Source organism: Candoia aspera, chromosome 3 (assembly GCF_035149785.1).
Source record: "Candoia aspera isolate rCanAsp1 chromosome 3, rCanAsp1.hap2, whole genome shotgun sequence".
NCBI classification, from domain to species: Eukaryota; Metazoa; Chordata; class Lepidosauria; order Squamata; family Boidae; genus Candoia; species Candoia aspera.
The window spans coordinates 24,342,095-24,367,255 of record NC_086155.1 but is presented as its reverse complement, the minus strand read 5'-3'; the positions used below and the strand labels follow the sequence as shown (position 1 = coordinate 24,367,255).

General features: G+C 38.4%; 1 protein-coding gene and 1 long non-coding RNA gene across 3 annotated transcripts in view; one reads left to right on the top strand and one right to left on the bottom strand.

Annotated features, from left to right (window-relative positions):
* Positions 1-25,161, top strand: part of PLCG1 (phospholipase C gamma 1) — an 88,894-nt gene that overhangs the window by 19,983 nt on the left and 43,750 nt on the right. For both annotated transcript variants that reach the window (XM_063297165.1, XM_063297164.1), the window contains exons 2-4: positions 15,638-15,790; positions 16,988-17,081; positions 17,324-17,371. In XM_063297165.1, the coding sequence (XP_063153235.1) occupies positions 15,638-15,790; positions 16,988-17,081; positions 17,324-17,371 (295 nt within the window). The remainder of the gene's footprint in view (positions 1-15,637; positions 15,791-16,987; positions 17,082-17,323; positions 17,372-25,161) is intronic.
* Positions 1,084-12,807, bottom strand: LOC134492970 (uncharacterized). The gene is made up of 3 exons (XR_010067537.1): positions 12,719-12,807; positions 2,357-2,473; positions 1,084-1,604 (listed from the first exon to the last, which is right to left on the bottom strand). It is a non-coding gene; the product is annotated as an uncharacterized LOC134492970 (long non-coding RNA).

Here is a 25,161-nt window from a genome sequence, read left to right as displayed (position 1 = left end):
TCTCTTAAATTGTTCCAAGGTTATTCTGATATGATTAGCCCAATACCTTTCTTCTATTCTGGTCTGTTGCTTTACTTCTATATTTTTAATATTTTGCATATTTTACCAATTAGATCCTTACTATGAATAAAAATGGTAACCTCTTCCTTTTTCTACACATGTGATAAATTCCAAATAATGCAGTATTGTAATATAATCCATATAAAATAATTTTGATTTTCCAGTATCTTTTTAAATAAGCTGGTGTCTTTAAACTATAAAAGAAGCAGGCATTTTGTGCATTTGCATCTGAACTTAATCATGATTGCACTTAACATCAGGGTCATTTTTTTTGAAGAATGCTTTTGTAATGCTTATATTGTCCTCCAAAGCAGTGTTTCTCAATTCTTTTTCTGCCTTTGGCGCCTGTCCAACCTTGTTCTTCTCCTGTGGCCCTCTGTCCAGATCCCATTACTGGTGAAAAAGATAGCCACTAACACACTTGGCTTGTAAAGAGTCACCTTGTGTGCAATGGGTGGCCATATAAATTTGATAAACAAATAAAAATAAAAAAAATAAATAGGATATATCTTTGTATTATAATTTTAGTAATGCAGTGTGGTCCTTTGTCAATCAGCAGTTCACTGAGGGCTTCCTTCATCTGCCAGGCAAGTAGGCTGGTGACGATGCGCGGTTACATGTCTCAGATATAGATGTGGGACGGTAACTGGTGTTTTCTGGCATCAGCAAGATAGTATTTGTAGTATAATACACTTTGCTTTTCTGTGGCCTCCTTAGCATATGCCATGCCCCCCATTACATGTCTTTCTCCTGTAGCCCCCTTGAAATATCCTAAGGCCCCCAGGGGGCCAAATGCCCCCCCCCCCCCCGTTGAGAACCATTGCTCTAAAGTACTGCTTAAATTGACTATAGGAGCACAAATGGTTTGAGTAATAGAATTACATATACATATTTGAAAAATGAATTTTTACTCTTTTCTATTAGATCTAGAAAAGAGTGCCTGTAATTTTTTAAATTCAATTTAATTTCATTTAAAATTTTTAAACTTTTAAAGTATTTTCATCCTAACCATATAGGCTATTACTGTGACTTGTCCCCACTGGCTATGTATTTTCCACCCCCCAGGTTATGTTGCTTGTGAAAGATTGGTGTTCTTTTCTTTTCCAGCTTTTCATTGATAACCCCAAACATATTGATGGAAATAGCAGTTTCTTTCCTTTTTGTTTTATAATTTCGTATATTTTAACCTTGCATTTTCCCATCCCAATTGACCTTTATTGGCAATAGTTAAACATTCTGGGTGCTAAACTTGAAGAACTGTGTCATTTTCTCATTATTCAGTTGAATTGCCTCTGCATAGCTACTCCAGAGAAGGATGTGGGGCTGCGTCACTTAGGAGACTATTGTGGGACCTCATGGGGCCCCATGCCACTTCTTTTTGTCTTTTCTGCTCTGAAATGTTGCTTCACTTGCTTTCTGACTCTGCCTGATCCTGGAGGTCACTTTGGATGATCTTACACAACTTCAGTTCCATAAGGCCCTTCTCTTCCCAATGAAACATTTAAGGACAGGAGATAGGTGGGGACTCTTCTGCACAGCGTAAGCTGTAATAAAAACAGCAGGACAGGAATTTAGAAATGACTACTTTTAAATATATTCAGTTCTGTCTTAAATTTGATAAGGTTTTTGTTTTCACAATTGTTTAAGTGTTTTGTGCTGCATTGTTATGTGGCTTCTTTCGAAGTAGCATTCTATATTTCCGTTCAAAAATGTTAAATGCACAAGTAAATAACTGAATGTCTGGTACAAACAGATGTTATAAAGTTGGCTGTTCACAACAGGTACCTGAGGGGACATCTTGGGGGACATCTACCCATCCTGTTAATTAGCAAAGGAGGGGATGTGGGGGGGGAGGCTTGAAGCAAGCTATTTCTGCAGTGGCCTTAACTTATTGATCCCTAAAATGTGTAAACCTCCCACATGCCAGTCATTTTGGAAGGCCACAAACACCTCACTCTTCACCCACATATTTGTACAGCCATGGCATGGTTTGGTTTGTTACTGTTTGTTAAGTAATGTTTTAATGTTGCTTCATGGCTAATGACGTTCTGCTGTTGTATTATTTATGTTACCTTTTTCTAATTATTCATTCTGTCAGTTTAAGCCACCCAGAGTCTTGGGAGTGAGCAGGGTAGGCTATACATTTTAGTAAAGTGATCCTATAATTACCTCTATTAGAATCCTTTTTGCAAAAGCAAAATATGTAAAATAAGACTGATAATACTAATTGATCTAGCTTGGTTTTCCAAAAATAGATTTTTTTTTCTCGTTTGGATAAAAATAAATGTAATCTTACCTTTTGGAAATTAGAATATCTCAGCTAGGATTGGTGGCTTTAGTTTCCAGGTTGGTTGGTTGTTTTTGAAGGATAACAGTATAATTAGCAGGAAATAGTTGATGTTTATTGATATAACTCTAAAATGAATGGACAGAAAGAGGGAGCAATGTGAGACCATATATTTTGTTTGGCTGCTCTGTGAATAAAATAATCTTGTTCCCAAAGCAGTGCTACTGATAGGAGGACAAAGTAGATCAGTGTTTCTCAACCTTGGCAACTTTAAGATGTATGGACTTCAACTCCCAGAATTCCCCAGCCAGCTTTGCTTTGCTGGCTGGGAAATTCTGGGAGTTGAAGTCCACACATCTTAAAATTTGACAAGCTTGGGTAACACTGAAGTAGATAGAGGGGTGGGATGAAGCTTCCTTTCAGCGAATTATTCTGTTGACCTCACAAGCCTTCAGTGGAAGTGATTTTCTCCCCTGAAATAAGCAGTGTATTTTATTAAGCAGCTTGTTTTTAATGTGCTTTTTTCTGATTTTTAGGAACTGCAAATCTTCTCTGTATCTAAATTCTGCAGACCAAGTTAAAATGATCAGTAGGACTTATGACTAAGTAGGATTGGCCTGCAAATTCACTGTAAAGAAACAATACATATTCTTATGTATGCATGCATGTGCTATCTGTATAATTTTAAAAGGTGTTATTGTGGAAATGGAGAAAATGGAATATAATCCGTATGAATGATTGTTCTGACTGCTGAAGAAAAAAAACCCATCATCAAAACTCCATGGTCACCATGGAACGATCAATCAAAACTCTCTTCAAGCATTTACCTCCTGAGGGATAGAAGCTGGGTAGAAAATGCTTTCCCCCTTGTCAAGTTCCACATGTCCAGCTGGGAGATGTGAAGGAGAGCAGTTGTGTGAATCCAGCCATTCTGTTTTATTCAGTAAACTGTGGTTAAGCAAATCATGGCTTACTGTTTATGATTTGTGAACCCAAGTACTGTCTTTAGATCCTGCTGAAGAAAAAAAAATCAACTGTATTTTGGTGGCAGGAATCAAAAAGGTTTTGACATAGTATTTGAAGCATATGAACCTGATGGCCTCCATGTTGGTTTGCTTGTTTTGGTCTGCTACTCTGATCCTCCACTAGGCAGAGTAGCAAGGAATAATGGGAACTGTTCTGCAGTACATCAGAAAGCTTCCAGGTTAGGAAAGCTGCAAGAGCTGTTCTGTCTTATCTGTGGTCATTCATGCCATTGGCTGTGGAATACTATACTGACAAACAGACGGAGTTTGGTAATTCTGAGGCTAGACTGAGCCACTAAAAAGTTATAAAAGGCTAACATAGGTCGCTGAGGGAGTGATTCTAGTCAACTGAACTCTTTAATTGTATAGTATGAACTGTCATTGCTGGTTTTCTGTTAAAAAGTATTTGAAAACAGGAAGCAAAATGGATTGTTCACAGTACAACCAATAGAAGTTATATGGATTGAGGAAGACATTTGTTACAGACTCTGCGATTGTGTCATGACTGAGCCAAAATACTTGTTAAATCAAGAAGCTGTCAAAATCTCCTGAAGTAGAAGCCACAAGAGTTTTATGGTGTTCAAAGACTAGCAAATTAATTGGTACATACGCTGTTGTGGGTTAAAGCCCACTTCCTTGGATGCATAGTATGATAAACTCAGTGGGTTACATATGCTGGAACAGGTTTTATGTAAAACTAGGTCAAATGCTAGGGTGCAAAACAATGTAAGTTTTTTTGGAGTAGTAAAATAATCCTATTTTAATGCCTGCAATCCATTCCCAATTGATAATGAATTAGGGATCAAAATGGACAGTGCACATACACACTTTAAAAGAATCAATTCCTAAACTAAGATGAATATTCCCAATGCATATTGAGTCCAAGTTCAATGACTGCCCCCATATACATATTAGCTCTCAAATGTTCAGATGGAATGCCTCAGCAGAACTAGTGAAAAAATTGTGTGAAATTCAGTATAACATCTTAATATGACAAGAAGGGCATAGTGGGTGATGTTGAAAATACAGGTAGTCCTCATTTAGAGACTGACTCACTTAGCGACAATTCACAGTTATGGTGATGAAAAAGTAACTTTGAGACAAGTTCTTGCATTTACAACCTTCACAGGTCTGTAAAGCAAAGGAAAGCTGAAGTAACATCATAAGCACGTTGTGGTTTCACTTAGCTACCACTTTGCTTAACCACTGATGAATCTTCAAGAATATTGGGTCCAACCCTCTGCCCAGTAGAGCATTCCTGACAGATGGCCATCCAGCCTTTTCAACAAAGGAGAGTCCACTACCACCTCCTAATAAATGGAGGAATTACATTTCCAAATCCTTGAGTCAAGCTTAACTCCTAGGTATTACAAGTCATCTCTACTGTTTCCTTGGCAGCAGTGCAAAAGTGGATTTCCAGTGCTTTCTTCCAGGATGTTTTTAAGCTGCTTCATCTAACCTACAGCCCTTGTATTATGTAGCCTCCCATCCAAGTACTAACCAGGCCCAATCCTGCTTTGCTTCTAACAGTATCTCAACCAGGTGCTGATATCTGTCACAGCTTCTGACTTGATATGATATTTTGGGAGAGAAGGATCGAGGAAATTCTCTTCAAAGGCAGAATTTAGGCACACCACCCTCTGCTATGATAAGGGTATGGATGGCTGCCTGTGCCCTTAAAAATAGAATTTCTATAACACATACCTGCTATAAACTGACAATTTTAGAATTGTGTGGAAATAGATAAAGGGATTAGACATTAATACTTTGGCTATGTAGTTGCCTGCCAACTAAAGAAGCATTATGTGGTAACTGAGACAACACTGATGTAGACTCAGAAGTGTCAACTCGAGAGGCAAATCCTGTCCCATTATAACCATTATAATGTTTGTATAATATTACAGTGTACTTTCCTGTCTTGACTGTCTGCCATTCTCTTGTTCTATATTTCTAGACATCTGCAGGATTCTCATATTATGACATCCATCTGTTGCCCTTTGGGGCCTATTTCCAGTCTCTCTCCCCGCCCACAGGAACAAATGATCACCCCAGGCCACTCTATTTTCTCTTATGCCAGCCATCTTGTTCCAGCTGCTCAAGTTTCTTCCCACCCAGCTATGATTGCCTTGACAAGGGAGAACGAATGTTTTTGTAACCAAGCCCCAGTGCGTGGGACTGGTAACCTCTGACCCAGGCTAAAGTAATCATTGTTTCTGGAACAAGAAAGTTGCTGTACTTGAAACAAGTGGGTGTGCTGTCATGCCCGGAGCCTAAAGAAGAGCTCTAGTGAAGAAGCTTCCTGTTTACCTTCGCGAGGGTGACTGCGATTGGCTGGGCTTTTGTGTTATTTGTGACTTGGAGGAACCTGAGAATGGGGGAGGAAGAGCTAGAAGATTTGCATTTGTTTTATTGCAATCTCTGCTTTTGTGTCCTGGAGCACCACTAGGCAGATGAAAAGGTATGCAGGTTCTGACCCGAGGTGGAAAGTTCTCAGTAGCCTTCTCAAAGGAGCTTGCAATAATTTAGAGCAAGAAACAATTTAATGTGTAGTTTAGATTGTGATCTTTTCCAGAAAATAATAGTAGTAAATAGTAGTTAATTATATAGTGCAAAAGGAAGAGGATTGGCTAACACTTTGAAAGAGGAAGATAAGATTCAAAACAAGGTACACAGGCTTGAACAGTGGGTTGAAATTGACACGATAAATTTAACAGGGAGAAATAGAGTTCTGCATCAGGGGACAAAAAAAAAAAAAAGGAAAGGCACCTGTAAGAAGTGGGGGCTCCAGGTTTGACAGTAGGACATGTGAATGGATGTTCTAATAGTTCTCTGTGTTATGAGAGTTTAGGAGTTTAACCTGAGTGAATAGTGTGTAAAGAAGGCTCACAGTTCTGTCAGTCAACAAGATAACTCTCTGAAAACACAACAGAATGGGACCAAAGTTGGTGTTGCAAGAGAAGCCAGCAAAAGGAAAATCAAAGGGGTTGGTTATGGCCAGGTGCAGCAAAAAAAAAAAAAAAAAAAACCCACATCCCAGGGCATCCTATGGGAGAAGTGGTTTGGGCAATGGTTTGAAACGCCCGTCCTATCATAGACCCCCCTCTCTTCTCCTTCTGATTATGTGATCCAGAACAGCGTATTTGCGGCCTGCTCTGGCTTCCTGGTGCACATAAACTCATGGTACTGGGGAGAAGTGTGTGTGTGGAGGTGAGGGGATGGAGGGGAGCAGACATAGCGTGTTATTTTGTTACACAGAAGAAAATACAAATGTATCCTGTGGCTACTGCTGGTAAATTGATTGGGAAGAATTCCAAAAGCCACGTTCTGCATGCTTTCCCTACCTTATATAGGGTTGAAATTGGGATCTAAATCAAAGTTGAAATGTCTCCCCTGGTCTCACCACTGAAAGTTGTGTTCTCATCTGAGGGAGGAGCGGTGAAAGCAGGCAAGCTGACAGCATGTTTACCACTAGCTACTGTAGTTCTCCTAACAGGCATGGTGGGTGGCAGTGTCTTGATGGCAGTGCGAATAAGGATAATCCTCCAATCATTGTTATGCAGGCTGCTGGGAAGAAGAATTGGCAGCTATTGCCATTTGGATTCCTGGGAATCCCACATCTTAAAAGAGAGCAAAAAAAAAAAAGAGTAAGTGGGGGGGGGGGGAAGAACATGATTTGGTGGTATCTTTTACCCAGTCTTATTCTGGATGCCCTTAATTTTGCTCCTCCCTATATCTTCCTCCCGGTCCTTCTCCATTTATTTCGAGTCGAATTATCCATTCAGTCGTATCGACCCTTGGCGATTCTATAAGCCAGCTCTCTCCATGATTTCTGATCTTGTACAGTTTCTTTCAGTTGCTTTATATTTATTTATTTATATTTATTTTTTATCCATTTATTTAGGCATTCCCAAATGGCAACATTTCTTTGTTTATTTAGCATCCTTTGAATCATCCTGAGCACCATTCCTCCTTCCCAGACCCCAGAATGAAACATAACTCCAACAGTTCAGTAAAAAGCAAATACCCCTCCTTCCAAATATTTTCCCGCGGAGATTGTTCAAACAAGGAATTTTAAGGTTAAAATTTAAAGAATTTCAAAGTTAAATTCTTTGAACAGAATTTGTGTTTCTTGGCTGTAGTGTTGGAAGCTTTTAAAAAAATAACTATTTAAATGCTTTGGAGCCAGTTTTGCATAGTGGTTAAGGTATCAGGCTGGAGACCATGAGTTCTAGTTCCACCTTAGGCACAAAGCCAGCTGGGTGACCCTGGGCCAGTCACTCCCACTCAATCCTAGGAAGGAGGCAATGCCAAACCACTTCAGGGGGGAAAAAAAAAAAAACCTTGCCAAGAAAACTGCAGGGACTTGTCCAGGCCGTCTCTGAGAACTGGACATGATTGAACAGAATACGCACCCACCCACACATGCTTTACAATCTTTTGTAAAGATGTACTAAGCTACTAAGCTAGGAGCTGATAGATTTCCTGTGGTATTGGCCTTTAATGTAGTCTTTCTAAACTCTGGTACTCCAGTTGTGCTGGGCCACAACTCTGATCATCCCAGATCAGTTATTTAGCCAAAGTAATTTAGAGTAGGCAACTGCTGTAGCTGGACAGAACTCCCACAGCTGTTAGAGAAAAGGCATATCAACCAGTGCAGCTGAAAGATTGAATTTCCTCTTTCATTATCAACTGCCCTTTCACACTCTAAACGAATTGAATCTCATCTTGAGCATTGTTTTGAGTTTTCTTGATCCCTTTGCGGTACACAGTTTGCAACTTGAAGATTGAAAGAATTTTTGAGAGTGAAATAAGGTTAACTGAGATTCCTCTGTTGACTCTTTGTTTAGTCCCTACAGTACAAAACAGTGTTCTATCCCATAATTGTACAGCAAGGAAGAAAGAATTAGTAAAGAGTTGGGAGTAGCTACAGCTTCCTTATCTCCTGTTCTGTGGCTTTAAACATGAGTTTCAAACCAATTAAAAACAGGACAAATGGTGTTTTAAAGGTAATTAAAACATGGTTATTTGCTGGGTTGTGGCCTAAAAATGGCACCTTTCCAAGGATCAGGGTCCAGCGGGCAAAATCTTCGAAAACTAATTTTGAATCCTCCACCCACATTCTCTGTAATGTTCAATCATGTTAACCCCCCTCCAAAACCTGAGCTTTAAAATACGTAAATACTGAATGCATAATACAATCACAGAATCAGAAAAAGGAGTTAAAATAGTCTGTATTTTCTCTAAAATTGAAAAAAAAATCATAAATTTTCATTGTTTAGTGCTTCATGAGTTTTTCTGCTTTTGAGATCCTCTTCTATTATTTGTATATATACTTATGCAGTTGAAATGTTTATACATTGTGACAATTGGCATTTCAAATACTTTCAAAGTTATCTTGAGTTGCTGTACTATTTGGCACTAAGTTTGAGATTTATTACTTTTGATATTTCAGAAGATCCTATTCTGTAGAGAAAATTGTTGTTGTTAGTTGCCACATACTACTAATTTGATTGTAGCATGTTTTTGTTTTAAGAATTTTTAAAAAAATGTCCTTTGGGAATTTGAAATGGGGAAATGTAGATAAATAGTTCAGGCAGCATACAAGTTTAATAAATTATTATTATTTCATAGAATCATATATTATAAAGGTCAGAACGGACCACCTAGTCCAACCCCCTGCCTAGTGCAGGAATCTATTACTACAGCATCTCTGGCCATCCTGCCTCTGTTTAAACACCTCCAACAAAGGAGGGTCCATCATCTCCAGACTCTATATATTCCACTGTTGAACAGTTTTTACTGTGGGTAATGTCCTTATGTCCATCTGTAATCTGCTTTCTTGTGATTTAAACCCTTTGTATCTTGTCTACAACTCTGAACAATTCTGCCTGGTCTTCTAACCCTTTGGGTACATGAAGTCAGTATTTTTCTCCCTGTTTCTCTAAGCAAATAGCTCTGCAGCTTTATCGGGCTCATTCAGGAAAATCACTGTCCCCACCCTGCTTCTACTTATGTTATTGTTGTGTTGTATCCCAGACTTAGGTGGTAGATAGACCCTCCTTGGTTGCTTGTTTTAGACTCTGGAACAAAACTCCCAGGCAGAGTCAACTGTGATGGACCAACAAGAGCCCCAGATCATCAGAGTTATAGAAGCAAGCATTGCCTGAGTTGATTTTTATTTCTCTCTCATTGTTTATCTGGTCTCATTGCTTGTGTCCTCCAAGCAGAGCGAAAGAGAGGAAATTTTTGTACGTACAAGAACAACTGATTTTGCTTTGGGAACACTGGCTTTATTAATGGAACTTGGTAAATCTTAAACCCTTGTAAACAAAACATAGTTGTGGAGTTCACATATTACAGTTTAATGTGATTCACAAAACATACTAAGATAATGGCTTGGTTTCTATAACAGCTTACCCAGCCTCATTTTAGTCCAGTCTAGGTCTTGTGCAAACCCAATCATTAAATCTAATTGTTGATGCACTAGCCATTAACTTCATGCTTGACTGTGATTAATTTAGTTATTTACAACAAAAGGATATAACCACCCACGTTGGAGATTGTTTTGTATGATTTATCTCAGAGGCTCAAATAAGTGGAATTTGGAGGGAAGAGAAAAAGAATTGGCAGTAGTTCTTACCTATTAATGCTAATTATCATTTTGATATAACTCCTTATAGGTAAGAGACCCATGGCAATTGTCCATTGGGTCCCCTTCACAAAAAGGCCATGTCTGGGAGAGATGACATTCGTGGTAGAAAAAAACAGTATTGTGGTTTTAGAAATAAACAGTCCTCCATTTCCCAGGCACATGGAGCTCAGTAATTAAATCTTCTTGAACATAAGAGAGACATAACTGAACTGATTTTGTAGTTGAAATCCATTATACTTTATTTACAGTACAGATGCTCACTTTCTGCTGTGAAATGTAGAGAGGAAGTTTGAACCACACATGTGGCAGCAAGCGGAACACTATGCAGTTTAGTATTCCACAGATACACAGCTCAGAGAAGCGTCTGATCTTCTGCCATATCTATGTACAGAAGCTACTCTGAGAACACCAGATGGGGAGAAGTAGCATTATTATCAGACAGGAATCCTTCCCCACTTCCTTAGTTCACTTTTTTTTAAAAACCGATTTTTCTTTATCACACTGACTTCTCCATTGGAACTATAGTTTCGGAACAAGTTTAATTACTTGTATTAGCCTTCTGAATCTTGGCTAATCTCCACATATGTTGGATGCAATTTCTAGAATTCTCAGTTGGATCTCCTGAATAGAGATGCTGGAAGTTGTAATCTCAACAAATCTTTGGTGAGAGAAGTAAGATCTCCTTCAAGTCAAGCTAGTGACTTCATGAGCACACCCAAGCAGTTTTCTTAGTAATAATACAGAAGTAGTTTGTCATTGTCTTCTTTTAGGAGGTTTTTTTCAGTTATTCATTTTAGCCCACAGCCCTGGTATTTTCTGTTGGTTTCCCATCCAAGTATTACCAGATCAACCCTGCTTAACTTCAAGGTTAGGCAAGACTGATTAGGTGCTGCCACTTATTTCGGTATACTGATGAGAAGGACTAGAACATCTGGATTGGATCAAGTTTATTTAAGAAACCAAAGAAAATCCTCATACTCCAAAATAGCAAAACAAATGCTATGGTATACCCTTCTCTTAAAGGAAAAAAAGTTATATTTAAACCCATATTATAGCTTCTATAACACCCACTATACAAAGTTTGGAAACAGAGGTGGTAAGTTATTTAAAACTCTTATTTAATAAGTGTTGAGGTCCTAAAATGAAATATTTCAACAGAAGGTACATGAGGAGCTTAATTCTGTAGAGTGCTTGGGAGGCCATTGAAGCTATGTATGCAGAACTCTTAAAAATATACATGAAATACTGTCAATCAGTTATTTGACAAATGAAATCAAAGGTGAAGGGCTGAGTTTACCCCTTTGCTTGCTTCTGATCAGCCCTTTGACAGGAGTTCTACTTTCTTTTATTGGTGGGTCAGTAAGGAGCTTCATATGCTGAATGTTTTCTGGCTTTATTTTTGTCTGTCACCTTGAACTCTGCAATGTAACTAGTTCATTGATTTCTTATAGAGATTCTGGCCATATGTCAAAGATCTTAGAGGGGACTGGCCAGGCTTGGAGTGCCTTAATAAGACTACAAGGACCTAAATGCAGACAAATATCAGGATGTAACTGATTTCTGTAACCTCACTGTAGATACCTTTAGGGCTTTCATGAGCATAAGATGTCCATACTTAGGTGTTTCCCAAAAAGATGTAGTGATGAAGGTCTTGGACTGGCACCAAGCACACAGGTTCAAATCTATTCTCAGCCGTAGAAGCTCACTGGGTGACTTTACCAATCATTTTTCTCAGCCCAACCACTTGGTGTGGTTGTTGGGGAAGGCGGGGGGGGGGGGAATAGGAGACACCACATATGCTGCCTAGAGTTCTTGACTGACAGGATAGAATATAAGTCAATTAAACAAAAGAATCTAGAAAATTGCTTGGTGCTGCATTTGACATGGGTTTTTTCAGATTTTTATTGCAATAAGCTCAAATGGGGATCAGGAAGAGTGGCTAAGAAGAATCTGTAATGGCAGAGTTTTACTGAATCATCCTGTATATGCTGCTTGTCTCAATATCTGGTTTTGGAAAGGAAGCCTTAGTCCTAATGGGCAGCTTACTTAGCCCTGTGGGTCTCCATATAATAGTTTGGAATCTCCTCTGATCCCAGTGTGGTAGGCAAATCTGATTCAGTATCTCTAAGTCTTGTCTTTCTAAATATAATTCACTTATCAATATTCCTGAAGCAAAGTATATAATCTTGGATATATTGGGTGAAGTAATGGGATTAGTAAAAAAGGAAAGTGTAAAATTAATTAGTTCTAGGGTCTGATGATCTGCTGCAGGGGAAGGGCTTTAAAAACAATCGACAGTACAGATAGATTAAATGATGAAAATAGGTCTTTAATCTCAGAGCCACTGCTATTTGTTTTTGTTCCTCCTATAGCCTTGATGGAGTGGCGAGAGCAGGAGGACAATATAGGTGTCTCCTGCCTTGGGTGGTATCTTTTCCAAAACTGCTACTATTTCAAGAAGCAAATTTAAAAACAAAAGCAAACATGTCTTAGCCAACTGAAACACACTTACATATTTATGGATGAAAACTACAGATAAATGTTTGTTACAGTAAAGGCTGGGCAAACTCTTGGGCACCCCTCTTGATGCGTGCCAGGCTTCCTTCCTGACCTAAAGTTTTACATTTTTAAATCTACTAATTACAAAAGAGGAAACTGGCATGTTGCAAAGAAAAACTGAATTTCCAGCATCACCTTAATTTCCAAGAATGGTTCTGAGTTCCAGAGGAAGTCTACCATGGGTATATACTGCACAGTGCTTTCTTTTGTAGGTATGCCAATCTGCCCACAAAAACAAAAGACAAAGATAGGATGGGTTAATCAGTATATTTGTAAATAGTTGTATCTCCCCAAGCAGTTATTTGTGAGTGGACATGGTCCCCAGTCACAATTTAGTAAGGGTGCCCACAATATGTTTTCAACATTCTAGATGTACCACTAGGCCAAAAAGTTGTGAATTCCACTTGTACTCTATCTCAGAAATATCTCATGTCCTAGAAAACTATGTGTCATAAATGCCACTAACTGATTACACCATAGGTGCTCAGAACTGTTTTCCAGGAAGCAAACTGACCAATGTGTTTCTTTTTATCCGTTAAAGGAAATTCAGTGGGAGTATGACAGTATTTGTATTTGTTGTAAATCTGTGCTTCAGTGATCCTCATTGCACCTTTTTCACAAAAGAATGTTTGTCCTTGGAATGATGTTGGCTTACAACTGCTTTATGCATTTTTCTGTCCAATTAAAAGGTCTCTCGCCAGATTTTATTTACTTTTTTAATTGATTGATTGGCTTATATTCCATCTTGTCTGTCAACTTTAGGCAGTGTGGGTGGTGTCTCCTATTGTCCCCCCCAACAACCACCCCGAGAAGTTGAGCTGAGAAAAGTCTCTATGGCTGAGAATAGACTTGATCCTGGGTCTGTTTAGTGCCAATCTAAAACCTTCATCATTACATCATTCTGTCTGTAAAGACTAGAACTCCAAGATAACCATTCACTTGGAAGAGATAGCAAGGAATGAGATTGCCTTTCCAGTCACCAGAGGCAAGGTAGCTTGCTTCCTAATTATATTCTCTGGGCTAGGTGGAGCTTTTGGGATTGTGAGAAATTGCCACTGAAACTTTGAGTTCTCATGAAAAGATACACACTAAAGAGATATGAGAAAGGGAAAAAGATGGATTATTGAAACCTAATAAATGGTAAGATTATTGCTAATCTATACTCAAGTTTGGAGGCAAGATACAAAGCAGGAATCATTGAATTTCTGCACACTGAGCATCTTTGAATGGTTGCTGAAAGCAAGCAGAAGGACAAGGAACATCAAAATGTTAGCTCATGTTTAAGGTAGCAAAACAGGAGATAAGGAAAACCAGTCTGGATTAGAGTAGAAAGAAGTTAGTGCTTCTTAATGCTAAGTTCTAGAGCTAGCCAGAAAAGTGTTTGAGATCAGTTTCCTAAATTGTTCCAGTGCAAATGGCCAAGGTTTAAAGGTTCATTATAGTCTCATTGCAAGAGATGGAGAATCTATGGATGTTCGAACATTTGAAAAGGCTGAGGGAAGTGATTCCTCTGTAGGAAGGAAAAGGTGGTTAACTTCTTCCATAGCAGAACAGGACATCAGTTTGGTTCCTCTTTTTTCCTGCCTTTCACATTTTTTCCTGCACTATTCCTCAACCTTCAGTAAGCTTTTATTCATGCTAGATTTAAATAAATCTAGCACAATTAATTTTATTTAACCTTCCTCTTAACTGTGCTGAATATAAATGCATAGAGTTGCTTCATGGAGTAGTAAAGCAGAGGCCTTCATATTGGAATTTGGGATAAGGGGCAAGGCTTACCTAAACTCCTGAAGACTGTCTGTGGGCTGGTAATTGAATGGTGTATGTATGTGAGTTGCAATTACTTGAATGTGTAGATATTCATTTAGTCTTAATAGCAAATGCATAATCAGCAACATCCATTGTGAGATGAAAGCGCTAACTTGCATCTGTTTATTTCACTTGCATTTGCTCATATGGCAAACAAGGAAACCGAGCTTTGTGTTCATAAAACCAGTCGTCCCCCCCACATCCCTTTTGTGTATTTTTGTACCTGGGGGACTTTTTAAAAACAATCTGCTACATTTTCTTTTCTGTTTTTCTTGTGAAGATATTCTTTGCTATCAGTTTGGGATTTGCCACAGTGACCTCTAGTGGTCTCAAGACTGCTCATTGTGTAATCTAGAACTAGAATTACTTGGAATGAATTGTAACTCAGATAGTTCCAAGATAGATTTTTAAAGAATGGGACCCCCACTAGGCTAAATAGTTCAAGAATATGAGTTGCATCAGCACTGTAGTTTAGCCTAGTTAAAGTTTTGCTGTTTTGGCCAACATTGTTTATAGCTCATTGTTCTTGAGTTCTCTGCTTTTTCTCGTTCTGTCATATTTATTGTGATGACTTACATCTGCATAATTTGCTGTGCCAGAAATTAAATATATCCTAGAAATATTTGCTTGCAAGTCCTTGATTGATTGATTATGTATCAAGTCATTGACTCTTAGCTATCACATAGATGTATTTTCTCCTTGACAATCTGCCCCTAACCTGGTCTTCCAACAGTGCACCCATCGCCACTGTAAGAGTCAATACTCTTCCTATCCTGCTTCTTCAGAGTCTAACTTTCACTTCCATAGAGTGTCATGCAGGTCCTTACCCCCACCGCCAAGTTCATAAAGTAATGAACCTTCTTGAACGTTGTCCTTAGAACTCGAATACGTGTGATTCTAGGAGTATACGTGAAATGCTTTCTCTCGTTAATTGGAAAGCAGCATCTAATATGCATATCTTTCAAAGAGGAAGGGTAATCCAGACAGAGATCTCTCTTCCAGCAAGGCAGAAGTCCCAGTAACTCTTAGTTTAGGTTAAGCAATATCAATAATCTTAATATTGCAAATAGGAGCAGACCATGTTCTGAAATTGCATGATTCCATGTATTGTCAGCTAATATAGTGTTTATCAGTCCATGATGGTGGAATCTGTGGCACTGTCCATAGTGCTTTCAACTGCAAACTACTTTTGTTCTTAATTTTATTCCAATTCAACCCCCTTTTCTCCTATTATTCTTTTAACAGTTGATATTCGTGAAATCCAAGAGATTCGTCAGGGAAGGAACTCCAGAGATTTTGACCGATACCAGGAAGATTCTTGTTTCCGCCCAGAACAGTCTCACTGCTTTGTCATCCTTTATGGCATGGAATTCAGACTGAAAACACTCAGTTTGCAAGGTTAGATGTCTTTTCCTTTGTCACAGTGGGTAGATCAAGCCAGTGACATGAAACTACTATCCAACTTTTGTTGTAGCTTTTTGAATGCCAGCACCACCACTGCTATTCATCCACTTTTTTTTTTTTTTTAGCAAGACTTGGCTTAGGCCAGTAGAGAGGAACAAATGAGCAAGGAATGACTTTAGAATTGCTAGCAGCTGCTGGAACTGATAGCTATTACCAGTTCCTGAACCAGAGTCTTCTCAGCACATGGGCATTCTTCTTTTACTTTATGACCAACCTTGTTGCAAGTGTTGGTTTACATTCTTATGGCCTCAAAAGCTAAATAGAATCTTAAAATGTTGTTTTCCCCTTTCCAAATTCTAGAAAGTATACAAGTGTTCCTGTATATCTTCTAAAATTTGGAGGGGGGATTCCTGTGTACCTTCTAAGGTAAACTAAGGGGAAGATAAAGAGAAATACCATTGCTCAATAATGATCTTGTTCTGCTCATTTCTCTTTGTGGTGGTAGTTCTTCAAGAGACAAGAATCATACGGCAGCTGGATTTGTGCAGAATCTGGTGTGCTTAGTCCTCAGCTCATACCATGTTCCCTATTTGTGGTTGCACAAATAGTAAGCAGAACGACTAGAATAGTGGATGTGACATGAAGCAATTAAGCAAACACTTTACCATATGCCATATTCTGAATAAGAGCACTCAGTCTGTATCCTTATTATGCCATGCTGGTTGTTTGAACTGGCTGATAGACCTATCTTTAAATGATTTTAGCCTTTCATAGCATGGTCTTAACCTGTTTGGTGACATTCAGCTATATTAAAGTAAGTTTTGGCATACTTTGGCCTAAAAGGGATGGAAAAAGAACTAACTTGGTTACTGAAGCTCCCTGGAGATCCTTCTTGTATGCCATATGGGACCAGGAAAGTAACTAATTAAAAATTTGCCCTAGAATTAAAAAACAAAATAAAACAAACCTTACTTACTTACTTAGAGAGCATAATGGGAAGTTGAAAGTTGAAATAATGGGATTGTTCCTCCAGACTGGTTTTATAGCTATTATCATTTGTAAGTATCAAAATTGATGGGATTAGTTTCCTTCTATTAGAAAACAGCTGCAGAGTGACTTCCTTCTTGGATATAGGGGTCAGTGCCTGTGTCTCATATTTTGACAGGCTTAGTTTGTTCTTTATTTTCACAGCCACTTCCGAAGATGAAGTCAACATGTGGATCAAAGGGTTGAACTGGCTTGTGGCAGATACCCTAAAAGCTGCTACTCCATTGCAAATTGAAAGGTAAAACAAAATAGGGAACAGAAGGACCATTTCAAGCAGTGGGCTTACTGTATATAGGTTTCACTGCATCTCCTTCATTGCCAGCACCTTTATTTATGCACTTGAGATTATGTGCATTAAAACCATGTTTCCTTTCATAGCAGTTCAAATTTACATAATTTGCATGATTTGGAGGCTTCTTAAAAAGGGAAGATTCTGGAATTCACTGATGCATTTACAATTTCAAAACTATTTACTTTTAGGTGGCTCCGGAAACAGTTCTACTTTGTTGACCGCAACAGAGAGGACAGGTAAATAGAAAGTTACTCTTGTACATAGTGAGATATGACATATTTGAATAACAAAAGATGGGCATACAAGTCTAAAAAATAGTTTTGTGTTTAATTTTTATTAATTGAAAAGTGAATTTGGATTATTAGAACAGTAGTATAGCCAAAGTTGCAATAGTGTCTATTCCCAATGGGAATAAAGTATTGTAACATTTTAATTAATTAAAAATATGCCTCTTGATTAATTGGGAAGTAGCATTTTCCACCGTATGTATGTGTGTAAATATGTGTGTGTATGTGTACATGCACAAATACAAGTGCTTATAAAAACTGCAGACAACAATCAATAATTGCTGTTCTTTGCAAAATGCAAGAAGAATGCTTCATCTAAAAATGATTTCCACTGCACCAGGAAGAATATTTTCGTGTGTATATAAATGTAGCCAAGATTACCTGATAGATGACGAGATCAAAACTCAAGTGACTAATTAAATTTCTTTAGCTGTAACTCTGAGGTAATCCATAACTTAATGCAAAGATGGTTTATCGTCATCCACATATTAGGATGAATGATCTTGGACATCAGAGTTGAATTAATGCTGGAGACCTGATCTTTTTCTCCCTCTCTTCAAGAAAGTGAAGGCAATTTGAAAGAGGGATGTGTTCGTTCATTCCAACTGGGTTTTAAAAATTTATTTAACTAGGAGCAGCAACGAACCTCGTGAGAAACAAACTCTCTTGTCTATTTTTTAAAAACGACAGTAGTCTCAATATCCAACCTGAGCATCTTACTAAGGATGTTTAGGTACTCCTGCCATATGCATGTAACTTTGCCTTTGCTTTGGTGCTGATTGAAGATGGGCTGTTCTGCATTGCCGTTCTCCCCTCCTCGCCCCGAAATATTATTGCAACATATATAATGTGAGCTCTTTCTTGTTGTTCCCCCTTTCAACTAGTTTGTGTGAGAGGGGATGTCATGTGAGCCTACTTAGTAGCACTTTACTAGAAAAGATTTCTAGTAATTGCACAATTGCTGGCTTAGATTCAGAAGCATATGCCCGTGTGCCGGAATGTTTCCAAGGAATTTCCCCTCAGGTTCTCCTGCAATAAATCCTCATATTCCTGTTTAAGGTTTCCTAAATGTAACAAATCTTTTGATGGCTGGCAAAACTAGATGCCAGGGGGAGGTTCTTTTTAGACAATAACAGTCTCTGATGTGTTTGGACAATGCATTCACCTCCAAATGCATATTGACTCATTATGAATATATATTAATATATGATATGAATATTGAAGCTGTAATGACGGCCTATTCAAAATGACAATCAGGCTCACACAGGTATTCTATGGATATCTAATTTAATGATGAATAATATGCAGAAACACAGGCAAAGCTGAGAATACCAAAAGTGCGGGATTTCTCCCAATTAATTCCCAAGCAATCTCAAACCCCTCCCCCCAGAGTCAGTACAATTCCATCCCCTTGCACGTGTTCCTAATGGTTGCTGGCAGTCTTCGGGTAATGTCTTGACCAGTTAAGTTAGCCCAAACATGCATTCCTCTGTACTCGCATCATCCAGCTCGCTGCCTGGCACCAAGGAGCAGTAGCAGCCCCCTCCTGTACAACAACACATGTCAGCACCAGAATGGCATGGAACTCGTTGCGATGTTTCAGGAACTTTGGAACAGGAACCATGACAGAAGCCAATATTGAATTCTTTGTATTTCAAGTATACAAATCTCTCTTATTCATGCATGACTCCTTCACTGTTTTGAAAAAAATGCCAAATATTCTTCATTATTTTGTCTTTAATAATCTACTTTTTCTGTGTGGTATTCAAATTGAAATAAAGTATCTTGCTCTAAATTAACCCCTAGCCAAGAATTTAAATCTATTTTTTTCAGGTTCAACTTTCCTTTCTGCATTACAAAATACAATATTATAAACTGTGGGCTCCAGCAATGAATAATATAAAATATATGTATTATCATTAAATTAATTGCTCTTCAGCAGATGTAAATATATATAACAAACCAGAATATAAAAACACATACATACACAAAGTATAGCATTTTATCCATCATGTGAGAATTCAGTAAGCTTGAGTTTAAGCAAGCTTAATTTTGTCAAGATTACGTTCCTCAAACACACCAGTGAAGACAGAAATACCTATAAAATTATTCTAGGCCAGTAATTCCAACCAAGAATTTGTAGAACTGTAAAGGTAAAATAGTCACTGTGTTTGAAGATGGAAATTCGAGTAGTGAAATGTTTATCTTCATTCAAACCAGTTAAATGGTTTCTGATAGTGATATGAGTATCAAAATACCCTAGATGTATAAATTCTAGTTTCTTTTGATTAAGCTGGATAAAAACAAATCAATGTTTGGTTGATTATAAACTTCTAAACTAGATGACTGAAATTCTAAACAGATCTCCCTCCTGGATCCTGATAGTGATACTTGGTATTAAATATATATACATTCATTGCATATTTTTGAAAATGCTTTAAAAATACTGATTGTATTACACTAATAATAATAAAGTATTATAAGTGACATAAAACTTCATTACTGATTGTGGCCACTAATTACTAGGAATTGCAAATATGCCTGATATGTTAATAATGGTCTCCTTTAATGATAACAGAACAGATTAACCTTTCAGTATTGATTTTTTTAAAAATGCCTTTCCCCTCAGGAGAGAAAATGTTTTAAGCATTATTGCTGAACACTGAAATAGGAGAGGGAGAAAGGGCACTGCTGATAGAAAGATAGGAAGTTGCCTTACATTACATCAAGGTGTTTTTATTGTTTTAATCTCTTCCCATCAGAGGCTCTTCCTGTCATCTAACACTGCATTCTTAACTGAAAATTCCACTGGTTGAAACAAGAATTGCATGGGTGCAAATTGTATGTTCTACAGCCCAGTATCAGTGGCTGTATCTGTATGTGGTAAGAAGCTGTCCAATAGATTACATTATTTTATATAGAAAGAGAAAGAAAGAGCCAGTGTGGTGAAATGATTTAGAGATCAGAGTAGTATGAGGTAGATCCAGATGTATCCTCTGCCAGGGAAGTTCACTGAGTGACAAATCCAGAATCAGAATCTCTAATGCCAAATTAGAAGAAAGGATCCAAATCAAATGAATATGACACACACAGCAGGAGAGAGAGAGATGTGTATATATTCTGTCATGGTATTTGACTTGTCATGGTGACTGAACACCTGAGGGACGTGAGGATCCAGGCAGTCGCCAGGAGTCAAAACTGACTCAAAGCCACAAAAAATAATACATAAAAAAAAATTAAAACTACAAGAAGATGAGTGGATTGAGTCCTTTTTGTACCAATAAGACTTTTTTTAATGGGAAGGAGTTTCTCCACTTCTGGCAAAAACTCCAAAGACATTTTTGTGAAAGATTGTATTGGCTTAGGGTGGAAAAAATCTTCAGCTGGCTTTCTTCAGTTGCAGGAAAATGCAGCTGACCAAGCTTTACCTGTGTACCTCAACTAATTGTCATGCAGTAATGGTTTTCAAAATGGGAAGCAAGAGGAACCCTAATGTATTTTAGGGACCCTAAATGAGACAATTAGCAATAATCGACAAAAGTGCCATCCAAGCAACTTAGAGTTCCACACTGACTTTTACCAACAGTGTACCATTTTGAATTGTAATTGCAGTCAGACACAATGAAGGCTTTGGTAGTTTAACTTGGCAGTAAAACACAGCTTCCTGATGACACTCTTAGTACTTTTAAGAGTAGTATGGAGTCTTCCTTAAACAAAGAAGAAATGAACTTGGAAGACTGGAGGCTGGGTAGTATTTAAGGGAATGCTGTACTGTATAGTTCATTCATTCTGCCATAATGCAACACATTTCTTAAACAGGAAAGGATAGCAGATTGCTAGCAATAAATTAGAGTGTTCACTTTCTTCATTCTTTTGGATTAAACCACAGTCGTCATCCATAATTACTGTCTTTTGCTATGAGAAATCACATTGGAGAGTACTGAGGACATTTTAAGATATATGCTTAAAATTGCACAGGAGAATAGTGAGGTCCAGCAGCTGATAAGTACCTCACATGTGTCCTTTGCTCCAGAATCCTTGGCAGAACATGCAGCCAGGTATCTGACAGATTGATTCATACAAGTTAAAAAAGGAGGATTCTGGCAAATGCAACTTATTCCTGCAATGATATGCTGGGGACTGATTTTTGATTATGAGCCATCAAGTCATAATCTTAGCAGCCACATAGATAGACTTTCTCCAGGATGATACACCCCCAGTTGGCCCTTCAGGTCTTCCAATGGTGTACCCGTCACTGCTGCAATTGAGTCCATCCACCTTACTGTTGGTCATCCTCTTCTTTCCTTTTAGCTTTCACATAATGATAATCAGCTCAGAAGATCTCAGAAGAATCTGAGATGGAAAATCAGCTTAACGTGCCTTGGATAAATGTCAGCCTCAAGGGGAGCCTAGCAATCAGGCACCTGAGGCTGAAATGGCTGAGGAGCATTCAAGAAGAAAAGGCAGAAGGAAAATGAGGGGCTGGATCTGGAACTTCCAGCCCTAGAGTTCCCAGTTCCCCCTGTTGTGTTTTGTGGTTTTTATTTCTACCGATTTCCTGCCCTGCCAAGAGACTTTGGCTTGTTTGCAGGGTGTCTAGAAACCAGGACAGAGGCAGCCCACAATATTAATAGAGCATGGAGCTACAACACTTATCAGGGAAGGGAGAAGAGGAATAATATTTTTTAAATGATTGGCATATTGATGAGCTTGTAAGGTGGTTTCAGGAGACTATTGCCACCCGCTTTCTGAATACTCTGCTCATGAAGGGTGGCACTGCTTGTAAAGCAAGAGAAATGTGACATTTTTTCAACAAATATACTAAGCTAGCATGGTGTTCGAATGAATCTTTGTAATTCTTGTTTTTATATATCGTTGAAAAGATGCTGGGTTTTCCTGTTCCCACTGCCCCCATCTGAGTGGAAAAGAACAAAGATGCAACTGACTTGCAAGCTTTAACAATGGCCCTTGTTGCAAGAAAAATAAATGGGCTCCTTTTTTGTATAAGAGCTGTGAACAATTAAATTTTTGAAATCCCTCAAATTCTGAACAGCACTTGTGAATATAACTGCTTTTTTGCTGAAAGTTTCAGCTATAAACTCTTCATTAGCCATTGAGATGTATCTTAGTGGTGTCCAGCCTTTTTCTTTATATAGACCACTGTATCATCACCAAAAGTGGTTGCCATTGCATAAATAAGCTGTTTAATGGCGTCAGTGAACTGAAATGGACTGAATGAGCCACTTCACATCAAATGACCACCAGATCTACTACTGTGGACAAGAGGACCACAGAAGAAATGGAGTAGCCTTCATAATTAATAGTAAAGTGGCTAAAGCAGTCATCTTGTATGTCTCCTGAAGAATCTGTATAACGACCAAGTAGCAACAGTAAGAACAGACCACGGAACAACGGACTGGATTAATATTGGACAAGGAGTACGGCAGGGCTGTATCCTCTCACCCTACCTATTCAACTTGTATGCAGAACACATCATGCGACATGCTGGGCTTGAGGAATCCAAGGCTGGAGTTAAAATCTCTGGAAGAAACATTAACAATCTCAGATATGTAGATGATACCACTTTGATGGCTGAAAGTGAAGAGGAACTGAGGAGCCTTATGATGAAGGTGAAAGAAGAAAGTGCCAAAGCTGGCTTGCAGCTAAACCTCAAAAAAACCAAGATTATGGCAACCAGCTTGATTGATAACTGGCAAATAGAGGGAGAAAATGTAGAAGCAGTGAAAGACTTTGTATTTCTAGGTGCGAAGATTACTGCAGATGCTGACTACAGTCAGGAAATCAGAAGACGCTTAATCCTTGGGAGAAGAGCAATGACCAATCTTGATAAAATAGTTAAGAGCAGAGACATCACACTGACAAAGGTCCGCATCGTTAAAGCAATGGTGTTCCCTGTAGTAACATATGGCTGCGAGAGCTGGACCATAAGGAAGGTTGAGAGAAGGAAGATTGATGCTTTTGAGCTGTGATGTTGGAGGAAAATTCTGAGAGTGCCTTGGACTGCCAGAAGATCAAACCAGTCCATCCTCCAGGAAATTAAGCCAGACTGCTCACTTGAGGGAATGATATTAAAGGCAAAACTGAAATACTTTGGCCACATAATGAGAAGACAGGACACCCTGGAGAAGATGCTGATGCTCGGGAGAGTGGAGGGCAAAAGGAAGAGGGGCCGACCAAGGGCAAGATGGATGGATGATATTCTAGAGGTGACGGACTCGTCCCTGGGGGAGCTGGGGGTGTTGATGACCAACAGGAAGCTCTGGCGTGGTCTGGTCCATGAAGTCACGAGTCGGAAGCAACTAAACGAATAAACAACAACAACAACATAGCTTAAGGATGACAGGAGTCAAAATTGTGTGTCACAAGACTAATAACATTTTCAGCTATTTCCAATAAAATATTATGCTCACACAAAATCAGGAGCCTGGTAGCACCTTTTCTGATTAGTAAATTTTATTAAAAGGCATAAGCTTTTGTGGGCTGCAGCTCCCGATGTAGGATTTAAATTGTGGTGAGATGGGTGGGAAAGGAAGGGGAAGATAGGTTGCTTATGCAGAGGCAGGTTACATATGAGGTAGATTGTCAAATAACAATTGTAATGTGTTAAAAACTCATTGGGTTTGTTGAGACTTTCTGAGATTGCCTGCAACCTTTTGATGTGTATGAGTTCAGTAGTTTCTCACTTGATTGTCTTGTTAAAATCCCACTTTTCTAAAACAATCGCTTTGAGGTCTGTTATGGAGTATCCTGAAAGGTTCTGGTATTACTTTGTCCTTATTGTGAGTCTTGATGTCAAATTTGTGTCCACTGATTCTTTTGCACAAAGTTTGTCCCATTTGTCCTATATAAAATCCAAAGAGGCATTGTTGGCAGATGATGGCAAAGATCACATGGAAGAACAAGTAAAGGCACCTCTAAGCAGGTTCATTTGTGTTAATAGAACTATACAACTGCCTTTGATAACTCTGAAGAAGATAGGACTGAAAAGATTTTGATGCTGTTTTTAGATTTAATTTTTTATGGCTTTAAATTTTTGCTGAAAACTACTCAAAGAACCTTGGATTTTGTGTGATATTGACAAGATGCTGAAAAGATGCTTTTATATTTTAACTGTTTTAATTGTAATTGTTTTAATTGTTTTATAGTTTTATTGTTGTAAGCTGCCCAGAGTCACTTGCTGAGATGGGCGGCCATAGAAATCAAATAAATAAATAAAATTTGGGGGGAAATCAGATGTTTCATTCTATTGATATATAGGGATTATTTAATTAGTCTTGACAACAGACCCATGCTTGTACTGTAAATCATGCTCTTCATCTGTGGAATCTTTACAGAGAGGAACATTTCTAGACAAATCCTAATGTTTAAATACGAGAATTCTTGAGTGGGTAGCTACAGTAAAATCTGCTGTCCCATTCACACCTATGAGATTAATGTGTAACACCTTAGGCAATGAAAATTCAGAGTATCCCTCAGAACAGATTAGAATGGTTCAAACTGAAAATGTGCTTTTGCTTAAGTGCAATGCTTTTTACTGCTGCCCTTTGGCGTCAGTCTCTCTTTGCTTCCAGCCAAAGAGGGGGGGGGGGGAGAAATTGAGTCCTGGGAGTCAAATTAACTATTCATGCATATTTGACAATGGATTGCTAATGCTTCCTTGCTGTACTAAACCTACACACCACGCTTCTTTAAAAAATACTGAAGATTATGGCTTTCAA